Genomic DNA, 25293 nt, shown 5'->3' with positions numbered 1-25293 from the left:
CTCTTGGGCTATTGTTTCTCTCTGGCACTGAACAAATTTTATTTGTAATGTAAACATATTTCTAGAAAACATGATAACAAAAAACTGTGGTGATTATAAATAAGTGTATATATAAGTTTAAGTCATTATTAACTTATAGGCTTCATTTATATTGTCCTCATTTTTTGTCTTCATATATTCTAAGTCACAGAGGAGATGTTAAGCAAAGTCTATTTAAGCCTTAAGGAAAGTTTGAAGTTCCTTTTTAGTAATTAATTTAGGGGGCTGAAATATAATCATTTTGGCCTATTTATTGGTCTGTACTGCTGAATATGTAGAAAGATAAACCTTTGCGTTCTGTTTTGTATGATCCTTATAGCAGGATGGTTAGTATTGCAAAAATTAGAAATAAATCACCTCTACCTAGTTTTCTTGGCACAGTGTACCTTACATCCAGAAGGATTCTTCGATAGGATAATTTTGCTGAGCTAAAACTCTTAATCTAAAGTAATTAATGGATAGAAATAGAATTCAATTTTTTGCCATCTTTTGTGCTTCAGCCATAGAGATGATGGAGTCTTGTTTGGAATTTTATAAGTCTATTTTCAAGACCACTTATGAAAATATGCCATCATGAAGGACATCTATTTAAAATAAAACCCTTATCCTTACTTCTCTCTGATTCTAGGAGTAATATAAATTAAATTTTATTGGTAAGCAGACTATAATATAGATATGTATTAGAATTCATGGCAAGAGAAGAAATACATGTATATATTTTAATCACATATTTTATCATTTATTTAGAATATATTTTAAATGAGTTTCCTAATTCTTTTGGAGGAATGCAGTCTTTTTTATTGCCTCCATAAAGGCCTGTTTCACTTGCTTATTCCGCAGAGTATAAATGAAAGGGTTCATCAAAGGGATAACTGAGGTGTTGAGCAATGACACCACCTTATTAATGGACACCCCTTCCTTTTGTGGTTTGATATAGATGAAGATGCAACTTCCATAGGTGATGGAAACTACAATCATGTGAGAAGAACAGGTGGAGAAAGCCTTTTTCCTTTGTTGAGCTGAAGGTAGTCTTACAATGGTCTTGATGATGTATGTGTAGGACAAAATCACACACACAAGTGTGACTATGAGGGTCAGCACAGCCATGATTAATACAATTTGTTCTATGAATTCCGTGTCTGAACATACAATCTTCAAAAGAGAAAAGACATCACAGCCAAAATGGTCAATGAGATTGGAGTTACAGAAATCTAGCTGAAGTCCCAGGCCAAGAGGTGGGAGAATGATGATTAAACCAGTCAGCCAACAGCAGAGGACAAGTGTGGCGCACACCCTGTCGCTCATGATGGTGGTGTAGTGCAGGGGCTTGCAGATGGCCACGTAGCGGTCATAGGACATGGCAGTTAGAAGGAAGAATTCTGTTGCTCCAATGAGAATGAAAAAAATAATTGAATGGCACAAGCATTATAGGTAACAATTTTGTCCCCAGTTGTCAGTGCGTACAGGAATCTAGGAACACAGGCAGATGTCAATATTATTTCTAAGATGGAGAAATTCTGAAGAAAAAAGTACATAGGTGTTTTGAGATGAGAATTCACCAGTGTGAGCAGGATAATGATTAGATTTCCAGCAACAGTGAAAATGTAGGTGAGAAACAGAAATACTAACAAAACAACTTGTAGTCTTGGATCATCTGTTATTCCTAGCAAGATGAATGTTATTGTAGAATGATTACTCATCACGGTATTCAGGTATATATGGAAATCATTTTTAATAAATCATTAACTTTGATCTGAGGAATAAATTATAAAATTTTTATTTCAACATACTGAACAGTGAAAATCCAAGGACAGTATACTAAATACCATCTCTCGTTTCATTTTTCTTCATCTTCCACAATGCTATGCTAGAAATTATTCCCTCCACTTCTTCATTCCTCTGAATTCTGCTTTACCCATATTTTCAGAGTTGGAATAATAGATTATATCCATCTGAATTTTCAATTCCATTCCAGTTACAGGATGAAATTTAAAATTTTTAATGATGTTTATGTACAGATACTCTATACCACCAAATGAAAACTTTTTCTCATTCAAAATATATTTGGATGGAAGAATATAGAACAAAGATGCAAACACTAATAGAGGGCTTACTTTGTGCCAGGCAGAGCTCCATTTGTTGTACATTCAGTTAATATTTGAATTCCCCCAGACACTTAATGAAGTGGGAGTTACTATTCTTGGTTTGTAAGAGATAAAGATTAGGGCATAGAACATGTAGTAGCACTCTAATGAGAAATCTTACCCAGCACTCTCTAGAGGCCATTGTGGATGGACTTCTTGATGCTCTGCCACTAATATCAATTTGTTTAATTTAATTGTGGGGCTAACTGGGAGCAGAGACATCATTCATTCAGTGCAAGACTCCAGAAAATCTTTCTCTCTCCACAGGAATGTGGGAGGTAGCATTTGGAAATTGGAAACCAAGAATTAATAGTTAAAATCCATATTCTGCTTCATGGTTACATGAATTACTAATTTTAAGGTAGACTTATTATTATTCTATTATAGACTTATCATTCTACCAGTGGAAGAACTTGTATGATTGACATAAATGCAATGGCCACCAAGGGTTTTGAGGGGTGGGGGAGGGAAGAATAGTTGTAAATTGTGGGCATTTTAGGGACAATGGAATTGTCCTATATGACTGCAATATCAGACACAGGCCATTATATAGTTTGTCATAACCTATGAAATTTTGTGGGGCAGAGGGTAAACTGTAATGTAAACTATAGTCCACAGTTTGTAGCAATGCTTCACTATGTGTTCCTCAGTTGTAAAAAATGTACTACACTAATGAAATATGTTGTTATTGTGCAAAATATGAGAGGGGAAGCAGGTGTGGCATATAGGAATCCCCCATTTTTTTAATGTAACATTTATGTAATCTAAAGCATCTTTAAAAATTTAAAATTTAAAAATTAAATTAAAACAATATTTTAAAGTAGAAAGAATCATGAAGTTCTGGCAGTCACTTGAAGTTCGCACAGGCATATGGTATCTTGAAAGATAATGTAGAGTAGAAACTCTGAATGTATTTTAAATGAAAAATCTGTACCAAAAGTTTAATTCTCCATCTGTCATGACAACACATCAAGTCACTGTCATATGCAATGATAATAAAATAACACAATTGGCTTATCTGTACATTTTCCCACTGTTTTTAAAGAATTATTATTTATTTTTAAATATACTTTCATATTTTTTAAAAAAGATGTATAGATTACATAAATGTTACATAAAAAATATAGGACATTCCCAAATGCCCCCCTCCCTTTGCCTCCCATATTTTCCTATATTTACAACATATTTCATTAGTGTGATACATTGTTACAATTGATGAACACATTTGGAGCATTGCCACTAAGCATGGATTATAGTTTTCATTGTAGTTTATACTCTCCTGCACAATTTTGTAAGTTATGACAAGATATATAATGGCTTTTCTCTGTCTTTTCAATGTCATTCAGGACAATTCTCAAGTCCCAAAATTGTTCCCATATTATATCTTTTTTTCCCTCTCCCTGCCTCAGAACCTCCAGTGGCCACTGCCTCCGTATCCGTGATAAAAATTCTTCCACTGATAGAATCACAATTAGTCTATACTAAAATATCAGTAAATCTACTCTAGTCCATCTTCCCCACTGCTTTGAAAACTTTGTTTCCTTCAAATAATCCCTCCTTAATGTTGTCCATACCCTAGAGTAGCCTTTATTGTTTGGCTGACATGGGTGCTGAGTTCCAGGATTAAGTCAGTTTTCCTGGGTCCCTTGTCTTCCAGAGATTTCCTCTTCGCACCCTTTTTATGGTAATATGGTGAAATGTTGAAGCCTGTGCCCCTGCTATGTTTCAGTTTGAATAGACTCTGCTTTGTTTACTTCTCTGAAATCCTGTTTCAATATCCATCTGATATGTAGCATCCTACTCATCCTTTACCCTCCCAGTGCAATGAGAAATGGGATGTTTTTTTGGTCTTTCCCAAGAACAGGCATCTGATATATAATATCCTATTCATTCTTAACTTTCCCAGTCCACTGAAAATTGGGATGTTCTTTTGGTCTTTACCAAGGACAAGATTCTTGGTGGTGGCACCTTGTACTTTTTATATAGATATTTCCGACTCCAAATGCTTCTGAACATACCTGCCTGCTCCTTTAATAATGTTAAATTATATCCTCCAAGATGGGCAGAGGAGGGAGATTTCCTCTTGGGGAAAGAGCCATGTTTCCTTTCTCTAAAGATTTGCCTTGCCCTTGGGAATTGTACGAAGCATTGATGCTGTTATCATATTGATTGTGGTCCCTCTCCTATCCTTCAGCGCTCTGATGTAAGGATGAACTGAGTCTCTGGTTATTCCCCCCCCAAAATATTTGTTAGCAGGAATTAGTGTTTAATAACAGTTGAGTATTGTATGAAGATTAAATTAAACTTGGCTATTAAATACAGATATTCATAAAAGTGAACAGATCAATCCATTCTTAAGAGTTCCTATTCATATTGCCTCCTTGTGTTGCTCCTTCTGATCATATAAAAGAATCCAGGTTTTCATTGCCTCCTAGATACCCTATAGTAATCTTTTTTATTTCTTATCTCGCTTTTCCTCCATAATTACTTACCTTCTTAGTAAATGGGGGAATGTTACACATCTAATTATCAGGGCTAGAATATCACTATGGTCAAACTGGATCCAAAACTATAGAATTTGCAGTAAATATGTAATTTGGGATTTGGGGCAATTGCTCATCTTTAGTCAATTCTAATAATCAGTATTTAATTAACATGTTAACTTTTCCAATGTTTCCTAACCTCCAAAAATATTTTAAGAGCACCTGGGTTTCTTCAATAAGTGACGAGAATAAAATCACCAACTGATACACCAATTATTTAATTATATGTATGATTTTTATTTAATGTTGTAAGATATTCACCATCAAATGCCCTGTGTTATTTATCTCTGAGCCTGAGATGTTGTATTATATTTTTGTTGTGTAGGGTTATGACATAGTTTATAGACACCTTCCCAGAAATAGCTGCTGGCCTAGGATATGTGATAAATGATTTCCTGCCTTTTCCCAGCCATTGATAATGTACGCCCACACAGAGCTGACTCTACTCATCGAAGAAGTCAGTGTTTCCTGCTAGCCATACATCTTCCACTTAGTTCCTCCCTTTTTATTCTTTTTGGCTCCTTCTCCATTCATAACCTGCACCTCAACAATCCAGTGCTTTCATACTGGCCCATTCACTGACTCTAGATTAATTTCATGGTTGCTAGCACATTCTCCTACATTATTTTCCCTTGCATATGTTCACAAAATATTGCATGTCCTCAATTCTGAGGAAAGAACTGGATTGAAATTTGCAAACAATTTGCATATTGTTTGAATGACTACAAAAATAGGAAAATTATTGGTACAAAGAAATTATATTTAAAACTGGAATTTCAGACTATGTAGGATGACTGTTTCAATCCTTATATCAAGGATAATTTTATATTCTGGAGAGCTACTATTAATCTATTTCTTTTTCACAATGATTATGTACTTTCATCTTTCATAATATTATTTGCATATATTAATTTACTCCATTCATTTAGGAACTTACCAAAAAGTATAAGAAAAAAAGGAAATCTCCTATAATATTCATTACTATTAGCTTCTTGTATTTATTTACATTATGTTTATGCATTTAAGTTAATGCTCAGGCAATATTTATATTTTATTAAATTTCGATTAAGTTGTAAAAAACATTAGCTGCTGTGCTTTCCTGACTTAAACATTTATTTATTCAACAATTTTAGGCAGTTATATGTTTTTCATCATGCCCTTAAATATTCTTATTTTCCGTGCTCTCTCAATACAGAAGAAAATTGTAAAATTAGTAATTCTAAAATTGAAAATTTATGTTACTTCAACTTTTTATTTAATAAAATTTTAGTAACATACTTGCATATAAATCTTTAATAGCCATGTGTTATATTTCACAATTAAGAACTGGTTAATGAAGAAATACTGAATCAAAGGCTTTTGATACATTTTGCTGAACTAGTCCTTTAGAACATATGTCCATGTGTACATTCTCATAATTATCTGAGATTTTTTTTTTTCTCTAACATCTTGGGGATTAGAGTGTTATTATTTTGGGTAATATGTTAAATATTTTTTGATAAGAAGAATAGTACTAACTGATACTTTTTTATTTGGAGTTTTTGCATCAATGTGTTAACACACTTAGTTCTACTTACTTAGTTGCTATTTGTAAATAGCATATTTTTTTCAAATCATCATGACCGTATCCCTAACCACACAATATTTTAAATTCATAACAAACACCTACTTACTAAAAATTTTCATGGGATTTATTTTACTATGAGCACCAATAAATAAATTAACTTCAGAGACTCCAAATCCTAGAATATAATCTAATGTAATTAATATGACAATAATTATTATGGATTCTTTGAGAACTGAAGGAGCCCAAGGGATGGATGGAAATGTTTAAATATAAATTAAAGAACCACTTAGCAGTTTAAGAAATCATTTAGCAGGGATAGTTACCCCTTCAATGTTTTTTTATCCTCATGCTTAATATTTTATGAAAAATGGAGAAATAATTTTCAATATCCTTTTTCAGCCTCTCTCCTTGTATGGGTGACCACATTCTCCATTTTTATACAGTGGCTGGTCTCATTCTTAACTCTGATAGTGTCAAGAGTTCTATTCCAGAATCATGTTCTGATTCAGTTGTCACATTATATGGAACAAAAGAACAATTCAGAGATTATTTTTCAAACACTCCCTGATCTTAAATGTAATGCTTTTGTCCAGAATTTCTAGCAGAAAAATCTAAGCTCACTGCCTTTAGCTAAGAACTGCTTTTGAATATTTCTATGATACTAGCTTCCAAACTCTCAGGCACAGATAAGACATTCATTTCATACTTACTTTATGTAATTTCTCATCAGTTTTCGGCAACATAACCCAAAGTTGTCTCTTCGGTGTGAGAACCCCTGGGTGCTCATGGCTATATTTCAGTTAACTCTGGTGTCCTTTTTAGCCACACGTGCTCTACTAAGTAAGAGACCAGGCAAATGCAAGGTGGTCCACAGGGTTACCACTGGCCACATTAGCAAAGTGACCTGCTTTGCTTTATCCCTCACCATGTCTAGAATGGCATCTAGACAGAGATCTTATCTTTAAACCAGGAAATAATCCCCTCCCCACCCATTCTGGAACTGAAACAATGGACAAACAATGACAAAGAAATGTTAACGACTCTCTGACTTTGGAAGAAAGATGGTCTTACCTCTCTGCACGTTGTAAAGAATTGCTCTATATATTTTCATTAATAGAAAAAACTGCCGATTAGTTCAGTCTTCCCTGGCCTCCAGGGCATATGCGAGAGAAAAAACAAAAATGTCCCTATTGATCTTATTAAAACCAGTAATGAATTTACATCACAATTTCCTTTGGCCAATAAAATAAAATAAAATAAAGGAAAAATATTGTTTGGCACCTGAGGACAGTGTCCCCAGTGTCAAGAAATGCAGCAATAATACCATCACTGGCACTAAAGAAAAGTTAGATTCATTAATGTGGTACATTTGTTACATTTGATTAACATATTTTGAAGCATTGCTAAAATGATTTATAGTTAACATTATGGTTTACACTTTGTACCACACACTTTTATAGATTTTGACAAAATGTATAATGACATGTATCTGTCATTGCAATGTCATGCAGAAGAATTCCAATGTCCTCAAAATGCCCCAAGTTAAAACACCTATTTTTCCTTTTCCCTCCCTTCAGAAGGTCTGACAATGGCTGTCTTTACATCAGTGTTACAAGTTCTTTCACTACTAGAATAAAAATAAGTCTACTTTAGTAAATAGTTGTATTCCTGTTGTAGAGAAGCAGGGTGTGTGCAGTACTGAAGGCCAGGACAGGAGAACTCTGAGAAGGAAGTTGGTTTATTTTGACCAGCCAGACTCGTCAGACTCTTGTCCTAATAATAACGGATCCCCAAATAGCATTTTTCAGTCCCTTTTATACAGAGGTTTAAGATTAGAGTGACAAAGGGTAATGGTATGCAAACAGACCTTTGGTTAGTTTCTTCAGTGTTTGATCTGAGTATCAGATAGATTATTTCCTCCAGGTGAGTTGCATATTCCCCAAATTCCAAGCCAGCCTGGATTTAGCGTATCTTCCACATCTTGGATTTAGCATATCTTCCACATTCCATCTGGATGCAACCTTGAATACGTCTTCAGTCTTACATCCTTTCTGAACATTCAAAGACTGTAGGGCCTATATTACTTATTTGGACTTTTAGGGACTAGGTACACTTGGAAACAATTTTGAATTTATGCACAGGCTATATCATTCCTCCTTAAGTTTGTTCATTCCCCAATCTTGACAATTTTGGGATGATACATGGTGTCAGTTGTGGGAAGATATGTGGGAAAGGGTACACCTGGGGCATACTTCTATGGAATATGAATGTGTTCATTTTGGTATAAGGTGTTATCTTAATGGGTGGGGACCAACACAATAAACAAGACAATATTAAACTTCATCCTGGAAAGTCTGCTAGGTTCTCAAATACAGCAGCAAGTGTTGGAGATTTGGGCCTGAAGGGTATTGGGGATGAAAGAAAGAGAAAAAGGAGAGTGAAAGAGAGAAAGAAAGAAAGAAAAAGAAAGAAAGAACGAGAGAGCTGGGAACAGGGGGTCTGCAAGTAGAGACTTCTCAGACAACTTTATTGTTTACAAGGGCTCCCTATATACCCCAGTCTATGTGACAACAAGCAGCAACAGGTGGTTAACTATTAGCATTACTAAGGAACTCAAAAAATCTTATCTCAAGGTACAAAGTCTAAGTGTTCTATTTACTACAAAAGGTATGTGCTCATTTTTTCTTTCAGCCTTTGACCTCTTCGTGCTGTTTGCCAGGAACTCTTAATTACTGCATTCCTGAGAGTGCAAGCATAGACATGGAGACAGCACAACTCTCCTTGTGAGACACTGTGCCTCAGTATCCAACAGACACGTACGTCTTTCGTTTTAATGGTATCATTCACTTATTGTCACTATCATGGTAGAAATATTAGTGTTCATATACTAGTTATACTTTTATTCTCTTAGTTTGAGTCTGAGAACCCCAGAACATTATGTTCTTAAATTGAACCCATTGTGAAGCTTTGGTTAGATTAGGTCAGTTAAGGGATATGTGATTAGACTGTTCTAGTAGGTTGCAGTTTAGGGTGTGTCTTAATCCTCTACTCAAACCCTTGTAAAAGGGGGAATAAAAGCTGTGACACACAGAGAAAAAGCACAGAGGTGGACAGAAGGATCTCAGAAGTTCATAGTAAAACCCAAACTGAGCAGCTAGATACAAAACAAACAATTAAGACCTGGAGGTAAGGGGAGGGAGGGACGAGCTCAATGGCATTCTGTCCTGCCATTCCCTGATTGCCCACACCTAAACTCAGAGAGAGGGCATCTTTAGATGATGCCACCATGTGCCTGGTCACGCACAGCTGTGATTTGGTGAGACAGCATCTCTTGATGATGCCTTGATTTGAACACTTGAATGGCCTCAGAGCTGTAAGCATTTAATCTAATACATTCCCATTATAAAAGCTTATCCCTTTTCAGATATATTGCTCCCAGCAACTTTTAGCAAACTAAAACAGTTGCTTATGTTTAATACATGCAAGGACCTTGCTAAACTCAGAGATACCATTCTGCCTACCAAGAATGCAGGATCTGAATGTGTTTTTCTCAGTACCCACAATTTGCTCCTAAGTTCTTCGATCACATCCTATTCTCACCCTTCCACAATGCAGTGCCAGCTGTCACTTATTAGGGTGATGAAACAGTGCCAAACACACTTTCTGTATTTAACTTTATATTGATGAAATTTCAGTTCTTTTTTTAATATTGTTTCAGTATTCTCTCTATACTTTCAAATTCTTATGTCCGAGAACTTCTTATAATAATGCTTCTATTACAGGTCAGATGCCAGAGCATTCTCTCAACTTTTGCTTTTCTGAGAAAACCTTTATTTCACTTTCATTTTTCACAAAATATTTTCAACAAATATTTCAATGGGTGTTTAATTCTTGGATAACAGTACTTCCTTTAAGTAGTTTTAAAGATGCTGTCTGGCATTTGTAGTTTCTGATGAGAAATCTATGATTTGTATCTTTGTTGCTCTGTAAGTAACATTTACCACTCATTTGGCTGTCTTGAAGATGTTTCTTTGATTTTGTTTTTCTGCAGTTTTAAGATGATGTGTCTAGTTTCCTCTTCTGCCTATCTAGTCTAACTCTGAGACTCTAGAAACATGTATATTAAACATTTATATTGCCCTGGATGATCTTTTTGGTTTGTGTCATCTCTTGACTTTATTTCTTTAGGTATGGCTAAAACTACTGACAAACACAAACATAACCTGTTCTTGGTGTGTCTGTGTGCAAGCCTGTGTGTGTGTGTATATATATATACTATATATACATATATATAATATATATGCAGTATTCCTATTTCAGTTTTGCATTTTGCTTCCATATTTAAATAAATTTAACACCCATTTTTTTATGCATGTGTCAGCATTTTCTACTAGATACTTTAACACAGTAATCACAGTTATTTTAAAGTCCTTTTCTGATAGATCCATCTTTGTGTCATCTGTAATTCTGGATGATGATTACTTATATCATGATACTGAATGTTCATCTCTTTTCTCTCTTTTTGCATGCACCCTTCTTAAATTTTTATTAATTTTTTATCTTTTCTTTATTGACTTTTTTTTTTTTAAATAAATGGATCACACAAAAAGTTAGGCTAAAAAACATAAGAGATTCCCATGTACCCCACTCCCCACCCACTTCACTCCTCCCACATCAACATTCCTTTTCATTGGGGAGGCATGTTCATTGCATTTGGTGAATACACCCTGGAGCACTACCATAGCACATGGACCATAGTTCACATTGTAGTTCACACTCCCCCCAGTCCATCCAGTCAGTTATGGCATGATAAACAATGCTTTGTTTCTGTCCCTGCTGTATCGTTCAGGAAAACTACAAATCCCTAAAATGCCCCATATCACACTTCTTTCTCCCTCTCCCAGCCCTCAGCAAATCCTGTGGCAATTGTCTCCATATCAAGGACACGATTTCTTCCATTGCTACAGTCAAAACAGTTCTATAGTAGGATACTAGCAAATCCATTCCAATCCATATTATATTCCTCCATTTGTGGACCCTGGGATGGTGATGTCCACTCCACCTCTAAAATGAGAGGGGGCTTAGATCCCACATGACTGATGGATGCAATTTTCCTGCTTGTAGTTGTAGACACTCTTAGTTACCTTGTGTGGTGATTGACCATTCTCACTTCCCTGTCAGCTGACCTGGATACATACAATGAACTGGAGAATAGGTATTGCAACTCTACTGAGGCTCAGGGCCCAACTGGCACATGGACAGTCCAGAGATTCAAGTCTTTTGAGTATACACAAGTCCCAGCACCAATTACAGGTTCAGTAAAAGTGACAGAAGAGGCATGTGTGGAGAGGTAATATCTGAGTCCAACTCCATCACAATCAGGAGCACAAGTTCCAAAGTAAGGCCCACTGACAAGACAATGAAATCCAGAGTCATCTGTCATGACCATAGACCCTGTATATCTCCATAGCCCTCAAGAGCACCAGTACCTGGGGTTGTATCTACTTTGGCTTTCTCTGGGATCCTGCTGAGATGTTGTAAGTGCATCCCTCAGATGACCTCTAGACTTGTTTTGAAGTCTCTTAGCCATTTATATAAAATCATTTGTCTTTACCATTTCCCCCTTTTTTTCAAGGTCTTTCTCCAGTTGCATCACCAGCTGGTGATGATAGTCTCTCAGCACCAGGGAGTCTCATCCCTACGAGTCGTGTTCCCTGTGGATGGAAGGTAATGCATTTAAATGCTGAGTTTGGCTTAGAGAGTGGCCACATTTGAGCAACATGGAGGCTCTCAGGAGGTAACTATTTGGCACCCTGCAGCTCTAGGCCTAGTTGAAATTTCAAGCACACAAGCTCATAAGCGTAGTCATCAGTATCAAGGGCTTATCATTGGACCCTCCTTCTTCACTGGTTTTTGCCCTTGCACTTGGGGGATTGCTGCTGTTCCATTGTGGGATGTGACAGAGCTTCCCTAGCTAGAAACTCAGCTCTCCCTCAGTTTTCATGTGTAACTCTATCTACTATGACAGTACCCAATGTACATCTGAACATATCTATATATTCTATGTGCATGCACTAGAAAATGCCCTCCCACCCATGCATGCCCCATCAATGAAACCCCACACCAGTGCTTCTCCCCTGCCATAGTTGAAACCTTCTGTGATCCAAAACTTCTTCAAGAGTTAAGAATAATATATTGCCAACTTCAATTAGTAGGAAAATGACATAGTATTGACAGGTTTAAAGATTAGAAATAGAATATATAATAATTTAGAAAAACTAAAATAAAGTAAAATATAATTAGGGGTATTAAAGATGAAAAATACCATAACACTTTGTTTTTGATGTTTTGCCATTCGTTGCAGTAATAGATGTTGCCCTGCATGTACAGTGGCAAGGCAATCTCCTCCATTCCTTCCTCAGTGTCTATATCAATTTTGTTTGTTTGTTTTTTAATTTTGTCTTCTCAAATATTTTAGATGACAGTGAAGTCACATATACGATATCGAGGATTCCCATTACCCAACATCAAACCCTTTTCCTACTTCCCCAGCAATGATCTTTTCCTATGTGGATGTTATATTTGCGATAGCTGATGTACAGATATTGCAATATAGCTACCAACCATGGTTCCATTATGGCTTACATTATGCTTTATATTTAAGACGTACACTTTTCTAAGTTATCAGTTACATTATGGTTTACATTTTCTACTATACACTTTTACTGATTTTTGGTGAAATTTAACATGGCTTATATCCACCATTGCAAGAAATTGTGAAACACTTGCATTGGCCCCCAGTTATCCCCATTTGAATCAATTCTCTTCCTCTCTCTCCCCCTCCTTAGGGCCCACAGTGACAACCAAGCTTCACTGCTTGAAGGACAAGATTCATAGATACTTACAGCAATTCTGAGGGCTTGACACTCTAGTCTGTCCTCCACCATTGGGAGCCACCCATGTTCTTGAGAGAACCCCTCTCTTTTTTCTGAGAACATCAGTCCACCTCAGGATGGGGGTGCAACCCTTTCCTGTTCATTTTATGTGTCTCCACCCACTGATATAACATAATATGACAAGAAGAGTACTCACACACTCCCTAGAAGCCTGCCCCAGGTGCACCGTGTGCCAGTTGTCCCCCATCAAATACCTTATTCAAGTAACCCTCCCTAATTATATTTTCTAAAGTGTTTTCAACCATGTACCTGACATTCTTCCATGCTCAATCTCTCACCCCAAACCCTCCACCCAATTCCATGGGCCATCTGACCTATCCTCCCAACCCTAGCTCCCCTCATGCCTGCAAAGCCACACCCAATAGCATCCCTATGTCCCCATCTTATTCCTTCACTGCACAACTACTTACCTCCACTTTTTCTTAGATTTTACCCATGTAATCATCACCTTACAACTTTCCTCTGCCCCCTATTTTCTGTAAGCCCATTTTCCTGTCTCTATATCTCTGAGACAGCTTTAGCCATCTCATTGAATTTATTAAAGAGATTTTTTGAACATCTGTGATTAGTTTTCTCAACTCCTTTATATCATCCAGAGGGTTTATCTTGTTTCTTTAACAGGCCATAGCTTCCTGTCTTGATATGGGTTGTAATTTTGTGTTGGTGTTTTGGCATCTAGATTACCAAGTATTTATTCTTGGTGCAGTTTTTCTCTTTAGTTTAGGGCTTCCTGCTTTTCTCCATTGCTGGTTATGCAGTAGGAGTCAAGGTTGTAATTGGTGCTATAAGCTATAGAGGCTCAAGCTGCCGTCATTGCACTAGGGACCAGTAAAGCTTCTCCCAACTTTCTCCTTTGCCAGGGGTAGGGGCAGAATCATAGCTGTATGGAATAATCCAAGTCATGCAGGCTTATACATTAGCTGCCAAGAGAGACTGATGAAACTTCATATCCCCTTTTCCCCTTCCCCTGCAGTTGTGGGCAGCAGTCTATGCAGTGTGGGTCCAAGATGACTGAAGTTGCCCTGGTGACTTCTGATTTTCAGTCTATGCCAGCCAAAGGTATCTGGAGTTACCTGTATAGCTTGGTGCAGGGCCACCCACCTCCTCCCTGCCAGAGGTGGGGCTGAATTCTAGTTTAGAGCTTCAGGCTGATCTGGTTCCTACCATCATTGTGATTTTTGGTCAGCTGGTCTTCTCCTCAGGCTAGGGGTGGAGTCAAAATGGCAGCCACCAGCCTCTTTATGACTTGAGCAGATTCACACCCCAGCTGTTCTCTGGGTTATATCTAAGGCAGCCGAGTCAACCAATCAGTAGAAGAAATCGGCAGCCAATCATCTCCTCCTCCTCTGTTTTTGGGAAATGGATCTTCCAAATCCAGTCACAGAATAGCTCCTCGTGCCACCAGAGTAGGAAAAACACTGGCCTCCATAGCTTGGCCTGTTATTTCCCAGAGAGGATAGGGCAGGTTCTCCCAGCTTCCTCCCTGCTGGAGGTGGCACTGGGGCCTAGGCTAGAGGTGCAAATTTGATTTGGATGAAAAGAAGCCAGTTCCCACCAGCACTGTCATTTTCAGCCTGCCCCGCTTCCCTTCATGCAGGGTGTGGAGTTAAGGTGGTAGCTACCGGCCTCTCTCTGACTTGGACAGGCTCATACTTTATCTGTTCTCAAGATTATACTTTAGCCCATAGAATTTACTCATCATTAGCTGAAGGTGGTGCCCAACTGTCTCTACCCCCACTCCTCATTTTTGGGAAGTGAAGCTTTCAATTCCAGCCTCGGAACAGCTCCCAAAGTGGCTTGTACCTACAGTGGAGGATGGGCACTGGCCTCCATCGCTTGGAGCACTCTACTTACAAGTCTTCTCTGCAAATGGTCAGTATCCTCCTTCCATTCCTTCAAGTATGATGCAGGATGCTCTTCTGGTCCCCTGGAGCCCCCAAACAGGTGCTTCAGCTAGCTCCTGATAGCTCTGGGTGTTTAACCACTGCCCGGCAGCAGGAGCTAACTCTAAGAGCTCCTTACTCTACTGTCATCTTGCTGATTGTCTCCAGTCCACTGTTTTTTAATAACCGCCAGTGTAATGGGTATAAGATGGTATCTCATTGTAGATTTGATTTGTATTTCCCTAATAGCCAGTGATGTTGAGTATCTTTTCATGCGCTTTTTAGTCATTTGTATTTCTTCTTTGGAGTAACATCTGTTCAAATCCCTTGCCAATTTTTTGAGTGGGTTGTTGGTATTTTATTTTTGTTATATAGGATTTTTTTATATGTGTGGGATATTAGGCTCCTATCAGATATATGTTTAACAAATACTTTCTCCCATTTGTTAGACCGTTTTTTCACTTTCTTGATAAACTCCTTTGAGGTGCAAAAGGCTTCAATTTTGAGGAGGTCCTATTTATCTATTTTTTTTCTTTTGCTGCTCATGCTTTGGGTGTGAAGTTCATGAAGCCGTTTCCTATTACAAGGTCCTGTAGATGCTTTCCTAAATTGTCTACCAAGGTCTTTATGGTCTTGGCTCTTATATCTAGGCCTTCGATCCATCATGAATTGATTTTTGTATAAGGTGTGTGATGGTAATCATATCTCATTCTTTTGCATATGGATATCCAGTTCTTCAAGCACCATTTGTTAAAGATGCCATTCTCTCTTAGTTGAATGGGCTTTTTTGCCTTGACAAATATCAGATAACTTTGTATGTGAGGATCTATATCCAAACTCTCAATTCAGTTCCATTGGTCAGTGTGTCTATGCTTGTGCCAATACCATCCCGTTTTGATCACTGTCGCTTTGTAACATATTTTAAAGACAGGTAGTGTGACTCCTTCAATTTCTTGTTTATTTTGCAATATATCTTTGACTATCTGGGGTATCTTTCCCTTCCAAATTAATTTCCTAGTTAGTTTTTCTAGTTCATTAAAAATGCTCTGTTGATTTTTATTGTGATTGCATTAAATCTGAAGATCAATTTGATAGAATAGACATGTTAATGATATTTAGTCTCCCTATCCATGAACAGGGAATATTCTTTCATTTATTTCAGTCTTTTCTTATCAGCAGAAATTGTGTTTACAAGATTTGAAATTGAGATAAGTAGTATTTACAAGTGGAAATACATGCATCTTTCAAAAATCAGGCTGCTGGTTTTGGGAGTTGACTGTCTTTAATCAACAATGGAGTTTGATTTGTGTTTTCTTATGGCTATTCTTACTTTTTTGTACCACAAGTTAGAATTTGATTTACTTAAGGGCTGCTATTGCATTTCTCCTTGTGTGTAGTCTAGTATGCCAGAGGGTTTCTCAGTGTATTTGCTTTTTTTCTCAGTTCCAGGTCTCATCACAGAAGTGTGTCACAGAGACACTCTCTAAAGCTCTCAGAATTCCCCAGCAGTACTGCTGCCTGTTGTTACTCGTGTTCAGCCTGTAGAGGAGGCAGTGATTGTCTCTGAGATCCAGTTCCAGGTTTACTCATATGCAGTGCCTATGTTTCTGAGTTTGGAAGTAGGATTTCTCAGCATTTTTGCCTTTCTTCCCCATGGTTTCCAGTCTCTGCCTTATTGTATCTTTGGTTACTCTTGGGTGGGAGTTTCATGCCCTTTCTGCATTGTAGCAGGTGGGAGAGCAAAGGAAGTGAGTTGTTAAATAAGTGCCAAATATCTTTAACAGTGAAGAAACTGAAGATTGCCAAACTCATCTATTCAAAAATTTCTTATGGATTCTTAACCTGGGCTTTCAAAATTGCAGGAAATAACATTATTTTTATTTTTCCCCAAGCCAATGCCCTCCTTCTTTATCCGTATTTTTACAAGGATCATATATTTATTTTGGTTCTTTTGGAGTACACTTTTAGTACTTGCGACTTGTTTTAATGATATTGAATTCTGTTCACAACACTGCAATTCATGATGATAACCTGTTCCATATATTTTAAAGGTCTCATTTCTCTATCTCGTTATTGATTGGACTGATTTATTTACCTCAACCTTCATAATCACTACATGGTCTGCTAGCTATTCTTTCATTAACCATTAATGGCATCAGAGGCATGTATATGTCTCATTACTTTGTTTTTTGAAATTCTGTCTCATTAGCAATCATGATATCCTGTATAAAGGTTCTGCAGCCTAGGTGGTTGGAGATTGGATATGAATCTGAAGAAGGATAAGAAACATGTATTTCTGCACTTGTCAGCTAATAGCAAAATGCTTCTGGTGACCTTTACTAACAGATATGGAGAAAGATGCAATTGACCAATTAATTCCTGCATGTCAAATACAAAGGATGTGCTAATTTTCTCCAATAAAGTAATTTTGGATTGGCATCTGTCTTTGGAGTCAGCATCTGGATAAGTTTACAGTAATTCACTGTCATTATCCAATATCTGTCTGTTTTCCAAACAGGTGAAATAGAGTGAAATGGGGATATGGTGAGAATTATCACCCCTCAATCCTTCAAATATTTAATGTGGGCACCAATCTCTGTAATCATACCAGAAATGTAGTATTGCTTTTGATTTACTCTTTTCTTTCCTTATATAGAGGTAGACCTTCTCACTTCCCCTTATTATATTAAACCTGAATCCAGAGTTCAGGGAACCAATGCTGAAATTTGTCTGGTGCTGACAGTAAATTTTCCCAAAATGCATTTCTGAAACTGGGGCAATAATCACAGGATAGGTTCAGAGACCCACTGAGCCCATTGTGAGAGAGATTTATACTCACTCCATATTGATCATCTCACCTCCATGAGCCTTTACTGTTACTGGTGAACTGTAGGGAGGTTTTGTATCTCCTGGCATTAGTGTCAGTTCAGAATCAGTGCCCAGTATTTCCTGAAAATTCTGATTATTTCCTTTCACTGAGTGCACAGTCTACCTGGTAAAAGCTTGTGATTTCTTTTGTGGAAAAATGAGGGAAAGATTAATAGTATAAATTTTTGTCAGTGTAGTCAGGTCCTTCTTCACATGGACCCATCTTCCCTCACGTTCAAGGGTGAAGGAACACTTGAATGTGATTAACTCTTACCTGGATTAAGTCTGGGAATTGCTTGAAGGGTCATGACTTGTGTTTTGATGTTTAAGTTAGACTTATGTTCACATGTGCAAGTTTTCAGCATATATAGATCAAGAAAGAGTTTTGTGAATTATTTGTCAACTAGCCAATGTCTTAGGTCTGAGGGTCAGATTCTGAATAATTCTTTGATTCCCCTCACTTTTATGGTAACAATTCCTACCTTGTCTTTGATTATTAAGTACTACTCCTTGGCCCCTGCCACCCCTGGGTCTAATATCCCTATTGCATTTAAAGATGCCAGTTCGGTGACAGTAGTACCCCTTTGATTTTGTTTTATAGAGAAAGGCAACTGGAGAGCTCTTCAAGGATTTCCTCTCCTGAAATTTTATTTTTCACAGTTTTGGTGAAAGATGTGTTCTTTGGACCCTTTTGGTTGAGTAAGACTTACAAGGTTATCCAATCTAACATTAAAATCTCCTTGAGACCTGAATGCCTTCCTTTAATGCACCCCAAGACAGTTCATGAATTTCAAATTCATTCTTATCTATTCATTCTTTTGGCTCATGATTCAGTAAATTAATCAAACACACTGTGAAAACTCTTTTGAATCTATTGACTACAATGTTCAATTCAGAATCTCTGCTTACAGGGCCTTATTCCAACCCAGCACCTGGAGGGCACAGGTCAGTGTCCACAAGACCAAAGAATGCACTTGGTACAGTCAGTCATGAGCTCTATGGGACTTAAGGACAGGAGAGGATCTCTGGCCTTGGAAGCCCAAAGAATGAAAGTAGCATTCAAAAAAGAGGTGGGAAAATGAGGATTGATATAAACAGTCTAAAACAAAGACATTTCATAAAAGAGATTCTGCTAGGGTCATATGAAGCACATAAAAGGGGACTGATAATGCTATTGTGGGAATAAAGTGCATGTGCTGGGGAAAATTAAAGTGTATGATGCATTTGTACATTCTTTTTCTCTGGGGAGGCTTGCTAGTTTTTAATATATGTCTGGGTCATGTAGGCAGCTAAGTGCTGCAGGCTTTGTTCCCTTTAATGGGAGGGAGCTCTGGCTCTGCGCTCCCACAATTCATCCCCACACAGCAGTCTAAGTTTATCATAGGACATGTATTGCATTCATATTCTATAGCAACAGCATAACAGACAGCAAAATAATAATAGTCCACCACTAAAAGCTAGTAGACCTACAAAGATGTTGCCAGGGCCAAGAAAGGAAATTAAACAAGTTCACCTTCTAAACTTGTTGATAAACTTGTCATGGCAGCAAGGTATTCCCTGCTGTCCAAATTTCAGGAGTGACATTTCAAGGAATAACAGGAACCTCTAGGGATGGTAGGTCTATGCTAGACCAAAATTTCATTTAATTGTGGGCATGGGTTATTGGTGAAGCCCACTGTAGAGAGGTAATGGCTAAGGAACTATGGGCAAAAGAAAGATGTTTATGGGGAACCATAAGAGGCATATCAAATTCACATCGATACACATAAGATCCAAAATATTTGCTGTCCTGGTTGGTTTTCTTTCTACTTTTACCTGTCATCTTTCAGGGAACCAATTTTAAGGCCTTTTGTTTGGAGTACCCAGGCGTACTTTTGAACCTGGAACTTTTAAACTGGACCTTGTGACTGGGGTCATAAGTTTGCTTTTTCTGACTAACTGCCTTCCCTGTTTTCTATACTAGCCTACCTCCTCCATTCCCCCCTTAGAGAGTTTACACCCTTATTTTTAAGGAAAACCTGAAGGGCAATTGTCATTCTTCTGTAGCTGCTTCTTGCTGGTCAGGGGCAGTAGTACCTGCCTGACAGGGTGTGAAACTCTCTTGCTATCCCATTGAGGCTGAGGGAAGGCAGGTCTGGTACTGCTGGAACTGGATGAAACCCCCATGACTAAGACCTTGTTTGCAAGGTATTGATTCTGGAAGAAATAAACTTAGAAAATAAATTAAGTTTACAAGGACTTTTAGTTTGTTTGATATTTTTCTCCATAAGTTTCATAACATAACAGATACTATATTAATCAAGTATATATGTACATCCCTTAATATTAATTATTACACAAGGTCCTCTTTGAGCTGTAGGTAATAGATCTAAGCTCCAGGTTTGCAATACCATACATGTTTTCTTATGGGAGCAAGCCACAATGCCATTGTGTGTTCTAAGTTCTACTTACATTACTCTGGTAATTTTTGCTCCACTTGGATATGTCCTCCACACAACTGCCATTCTGCAGCACTGTTGGCCCTTGGAGGGAAGCTCCAGTATTCCATCAACCTGGTGCACAGTATCCTTTGGTGCTATGATACAGAACCAGTCTGGAGGCAATGTCCATTGTAACTCTGAACATATTGACCTATTGCCAGCTCCTGCAGCTGCCCAAAACAGAAACACACTTCAGGAGTATGTCCAGAGATGTAGTAGAAACTTTTATTGTTTTATAGGTTGTAATGACTGACTTAGCCGATAACTCAAATGGAGACAAACCTTGCAGGGTATTGGGGACTGGTTTGAATGCACAAGTGAGTTTGACAATGCTGTAGTTCATCTATTTTAATTTTTATATACTTTCTAAATACTTTCAATACAGTTTATAACATATTAGATGAACTAAACTCTTCTTAATGCTTTCCTTTTCTTCTATACCTTTATCATGATTATGTTAACAGGTGTTTTATGTTAGGAAAAGGGTGATTTCTCTATTATTTCATGAAAACCTAAGATTCTCAATGGAATTAAGATTATCTTTCCCCTCCTACAAATTAATATGCAAATTGAAGTGACTTCTGACATTTTTCTGTTGTGAAGTTACTTTTTGTTATAAATATTAATTCAGGTTTTTATTTAATTATGGCTTCCTGGAATTATGTATTTAAATATGTTGCTTTAGAAAATGCTATTAGCAATCAATGAAATCTACTTTTATTCATATAAGGTTTGTTTTACATTCGTTATTTTGTTCTGTGAAGAATCTTGATATTTCTTTAGGATAGATCTGTATTTTATTAAGCACAAAATTATATTTGTTATCATCTTAAAAGACTTAATACATATAATGTTAATTTATTTTATTAGTATCCTTTAAACTTAGGGAGATTATATCCAAGTTAAATAAAATTGAAACAATTATAGTTTATGCAAGAATGTTTTTTATTCTTTTTTTATCCTTCACAGGGGTAAAACCTTTTTATAAAGAAAATTTTAAAATTGTGTATAACCTTAAAAGCATACTGACTTCCAGGTTCTGGAATATATTATAATTGTTTAAGTTGTTTTACTTATAATTTAGGAAATTAAATAGTATTTTTACAAATTTTAAGATTTTAAGGACTTTTTCTTTACTTACTGAAATTTGGTAATTGGATTAATTACCCTCATTTTAAGACTCTTAAAATATTTAAATTGGGGACTTACAAAACAAACTATGATTTTTAATTCCCTGTATTAGTACATAAAGTTTTAAGCAGAACTTATATTTCCCTATTTTGTCACACCTAGCCCTTCCCCCATGGCTGTCACAAAGAGAAGGAGACAATGGAGGGGCTGGTTAGGTGGTTAGGTTTGGAAAATATTTTCCCTTTCTCAATAGTTTCTATATTCAGGTCTATATGAACTTTTTATTCTGCTTGGCTTATTTAATTTGGGCTCCAGGAATATTCCTTTACATATAAGGGATTATTTAACTTTTAGCAATTTAAAAAGAGCTCTTTTAAGTATTTTCATTTGTTTATTTGATATTGCCTTCCTGATATATGAAGACTTACACTGATCAAATAGGCAGATGCAAATAGAAATTTAGACACAAAAACACAACTTAGTAGCATTATGTATAATTTTAATTCTTTTACAAAATATGTTTAAAATAACATATTCGAAAGATGTCTTTGAAGCCAGTTTCTGATTATTCTAATCTTCATTGTGGGAAGCAGATGTGATTCAGCTGACAGGGCCTCTGCCTCCCATGTGGGAGGACCAGGGTTCGATCTCTGGGGTCACCTGGTGTAAAAGAAGAAGAGAAAGTGTGCCTGAATGGTGAGCCAGTGCCTGCATGGCAAGCCAAGAGCCCACATTGTGAGCCAAGGGCCATGTGGTCAGTCAAGTGCCCACATGAGTGCCCGTGTGGTGAGCCAAGTGCTCACACGGTGAGCTGAGTGCCCATGTGGTAAGCCAAGAGCCTGCATGAGTGCCCATATGTTGAGCCGAGTGCCCATGTGGTGAGCTATGTGCCCACACAAGTGCCCATGTGTTGAGCCAGTGCCTCCATGACAAGCTAGTACCCATGTGGTAAGCTAAGTGTCCACACAGCAAACCAAGGGCCTGCATGATGAGCTAGTGCTCACACTAGTGATTCACACAGCAAGATGATGATGCAACAAAAGAGAGATTAAGGGGAGAATCAAGGCAAAGCACAGCAGAGACCAGGAACTGAGGTGGCATAATTGACAGGGAACCTCTCTCCATATCAGAGGTCCCCAGGATTGAATCCCAGTGAATCCTAGAGGAGAAAGATGAGAAGAGAAGACAAAAAAAGAAAAAGGGAAAAAAAGATAGAAGATCACAGAGCGAATGGACACAGACAACAAAAACAGCAGGGTGGGAGAGGGGAAGGGGAAAGGAATGCAAAAAAATCTGCTTTATGATAAGTGCGAATTCGTTTCTAGTTCTAACTTTTCTTTTGAGTGGCACACAGAGGCCTTTGCCACATGTTCTGCCTCAATAGCACAAGGCTCCTAACAGGGACCATGCTATAGCTGCCACTATTTGGTGTTCTCCCTTCTTTTTATTTAAGTGTAGCTGTTCTGCTACCTGTTCTTGCACAAACAATATACCTGTCAGAGGTTTAAGGCTGTCCTGTACTCGGTTCACTGTTCCCCACTCATCCAGGTGGGCAGCCACCTCTCCCCACATTGACATTATAGGCCATCCTCGTACTTCCCCTGCAATTTCTCCTTTCCCAGAGCTCATGCCCCCCACTCCCAGTAGTCCTTTGGTGTCCTGGCTAATGCCTGGCCAATTGTTCCAACCCAGGGCATGGGTCATGGTGGCTTCAAGACCAAAGAGTGCACTCGGCACAGTCAGGCATGAGCTATATTGTTTCTTACGGACAGGAGAAGATCTCGGGCAGTGACAGGCTGAAGAATGAATGTAGCACTCCACAAAGAGGTGGGAAAATGAGGGGTGATATAAAAAGCCTCAGAACAAAGACATTCATAACAGAGTTTCTGTTAGTGTCACATGAAGCACATAGGTGGGATCTGGTGATGTTACAGTGGGGAGGAAGTGTACAGCAGGAGAAAATAACAGTCTATGATACCATCTGTATATTCTTATTCTCTGGGGGGCTTTGCTCCTTTTTAAGTTATGTCCTGGTTATGCAGGTGGCTACATGCTGTAGGATTTTTTCTTTAAGGAGGGGGGCCCTAGGCTCTGGGCTCCCACAGCCTATATCATAACAGTGGCCTCATCTAGCTATATGTTCCTTCTCCCATTATCCCATGCCATTAAAATCTATTCTCACACATATTACCTAGATTAACATGTGTAGAAATTTTAAAAAGCATGTAGTTTTATCGAATGTAGCACACCTCCTCATTAGTCACACTTTATTCTTCATCTTTTGGGATCTGATAGGACTTTAGTCTAATTATAGGTCTTTGTGTAAAGAGGGGTGTTGGATGCTGAGGAAAATCAGCTTGGTCTTATAAATATCTGCATTATGGATGTTTTTGAAACTTATTCAAGAAAAGCAGGTATGACATATCCAAACATAAATGGATAGAATGCTGCCATGAATAAAGTCCACTCAAGATTTATTGGTTCAATGTTCCAAGTCTCTTCAGGTTCTGCACGTATACACCATTCTTTTTTGTTTTGTTTTGTTTTTAGGATCTGCTTCCTTCCCACTCAATGTTTCACTTTAACCTCAAATATTTTCAAAGATTTGTAATTCAATTTGTATTGTAATTCAGTCACTCAGCCTCTATAGTTAAGTTTTTGGATATTTCAGCTGTGTGGTTATAGGACATAAGGATTTTTTCAAGTTTCAAGTTTCAAGCATAGAAACTTTCAGGTTGTTTAGGTGTCTTGAGCAGGGAATTTGAAGCCCTGAGCTAATTCTTTTCTTTCTCTACTTTCTTTTTTTTTTCTTTCTATGTCATCTCTTCTTTTTTTCTCTCTCTTTATTTTATTTTTTTAATGTTACATTCAAAAAATATAAGAGGTCCCCATATACCCCCCACCCCTCTCACCCCACTCCTCCCACTTCAACAACCTTTTTCATCATTGTGGGACATTCACTGCATTTGGTGAATACATTTTGGAACTCTGCTGCACCACATGGATAATACTTTAAATTGTAGTTTACACTCTCCCCCTGTTCACCCAGTGGGCCATGGAAAGACATACAATGTCCAGCATCTGTCCCGGCAGTACCACCAAGGACAACTCCAAGTCTTGAAAATGCCCCCACATCATATCTATTCTTCCCTCTCTTTCTCTACTCTCTTTGATGCAGTTGGAGCAAATGGCCAATCTTATTATTCTTGTGAGTTTGATGAAATTGTTCTAAGGTGTCAAACATATTTTCACCCAGAACCTTGCCATTAATAATTATGATAATTTTATTAACTCTCTTGCACATCATGCCATGGAATCCCCCGGCTCTCTTTACCACTGGAAAAAGTCTTTAATATGTTTAAATCTAATCATATTAAAGAACCAATTTTAGAAACCCCAGAAACAATTCTGAAAACTCATTGTTAAGATTCCTTTCCTCCACAACTATTTTCTCTACTAAAGTTTGATCTGTGCCATTGCTTCAGTGAGGGTTCTCAACAGAAGTAGAAGCAATAGAATCTGTGTATTTGCAAGTATGTGTGTGTCTGTGTGTCTGTGTGTATGGAGAGAAATGGAAAGAGAAAGAGATTGGGAGATTTTTTTTAAATGGTGCAGGCAATTGTTCGGGCTGTCCAGTCTAAAATTTGTAGGACAGCTGGAAACTTGCCAGTAGTTGATGTTT

At 37.6% G+C, this 25293-nt stretch overlaps 1 protein-coding gene and 1 long non-coding RNA gene across 3 annotated transcripts; one reads left to right on the top strand and one right to left on the bottom strand.

The window, feature by feature from the left end:
* Positions 1-807: 807 nt before the first annotated feature.
* Positions 808-1398, bottom strand: LOC101413256 (olfactory receptor 6C2-like). Its single transcript, XM_012521241.2, has one exon. The coding sequence runs from the start codon at positions 1396-1398 to the stop codon at positions 808-810; it is 591 nt and encodes a 196-aa protein (XP_012376695.2).
* Positions 1399-9034: 7636 nt separating this feature from the next.
* LOC131280738 (uncharacterized) lies at positions 9035-13803 on the top strand. Of its 2 annotated transcripts, XR_009188431.1 has the most exons (4): positions 9035-9109; positions 11764-11830; positions 11929-12020; positions 13142-13803. It is a non-coding gene; the product is annotated as an uncharacterized lncRNA (long non-coding RNA). The 2 variants fall into 2 exon arrangements; XR_009188432.1 differs by lacking the exon at positions 11764-11830 and having other exon boundaries at positions 9043-9109.
* The last annotated feature ends 11490 nt before the right edge of the window (positions 13804-25293 follow it).

The sequence above is a fragment of the Dasypus novemcinctus genome, chromosome 12, assembly GCF_030445035.2.
Source record: "Dasypus novemcinctus isolate mDasNov1 chromosome 12, mDasNov1.1.hap2, whole genome shotgun sequence".
Lineage (NCBI taxonomy): Eukaryota > Metazoa > Chordata > Mammalia > Cingulata > Dasypodidae > Dasypus > Dasypus novemcinctus.
The sequence above is the reverse complement of the archived record's forward strand: the minus strand, read 5'-3'. Positions and strand labels throughout refer to the sequence as shown.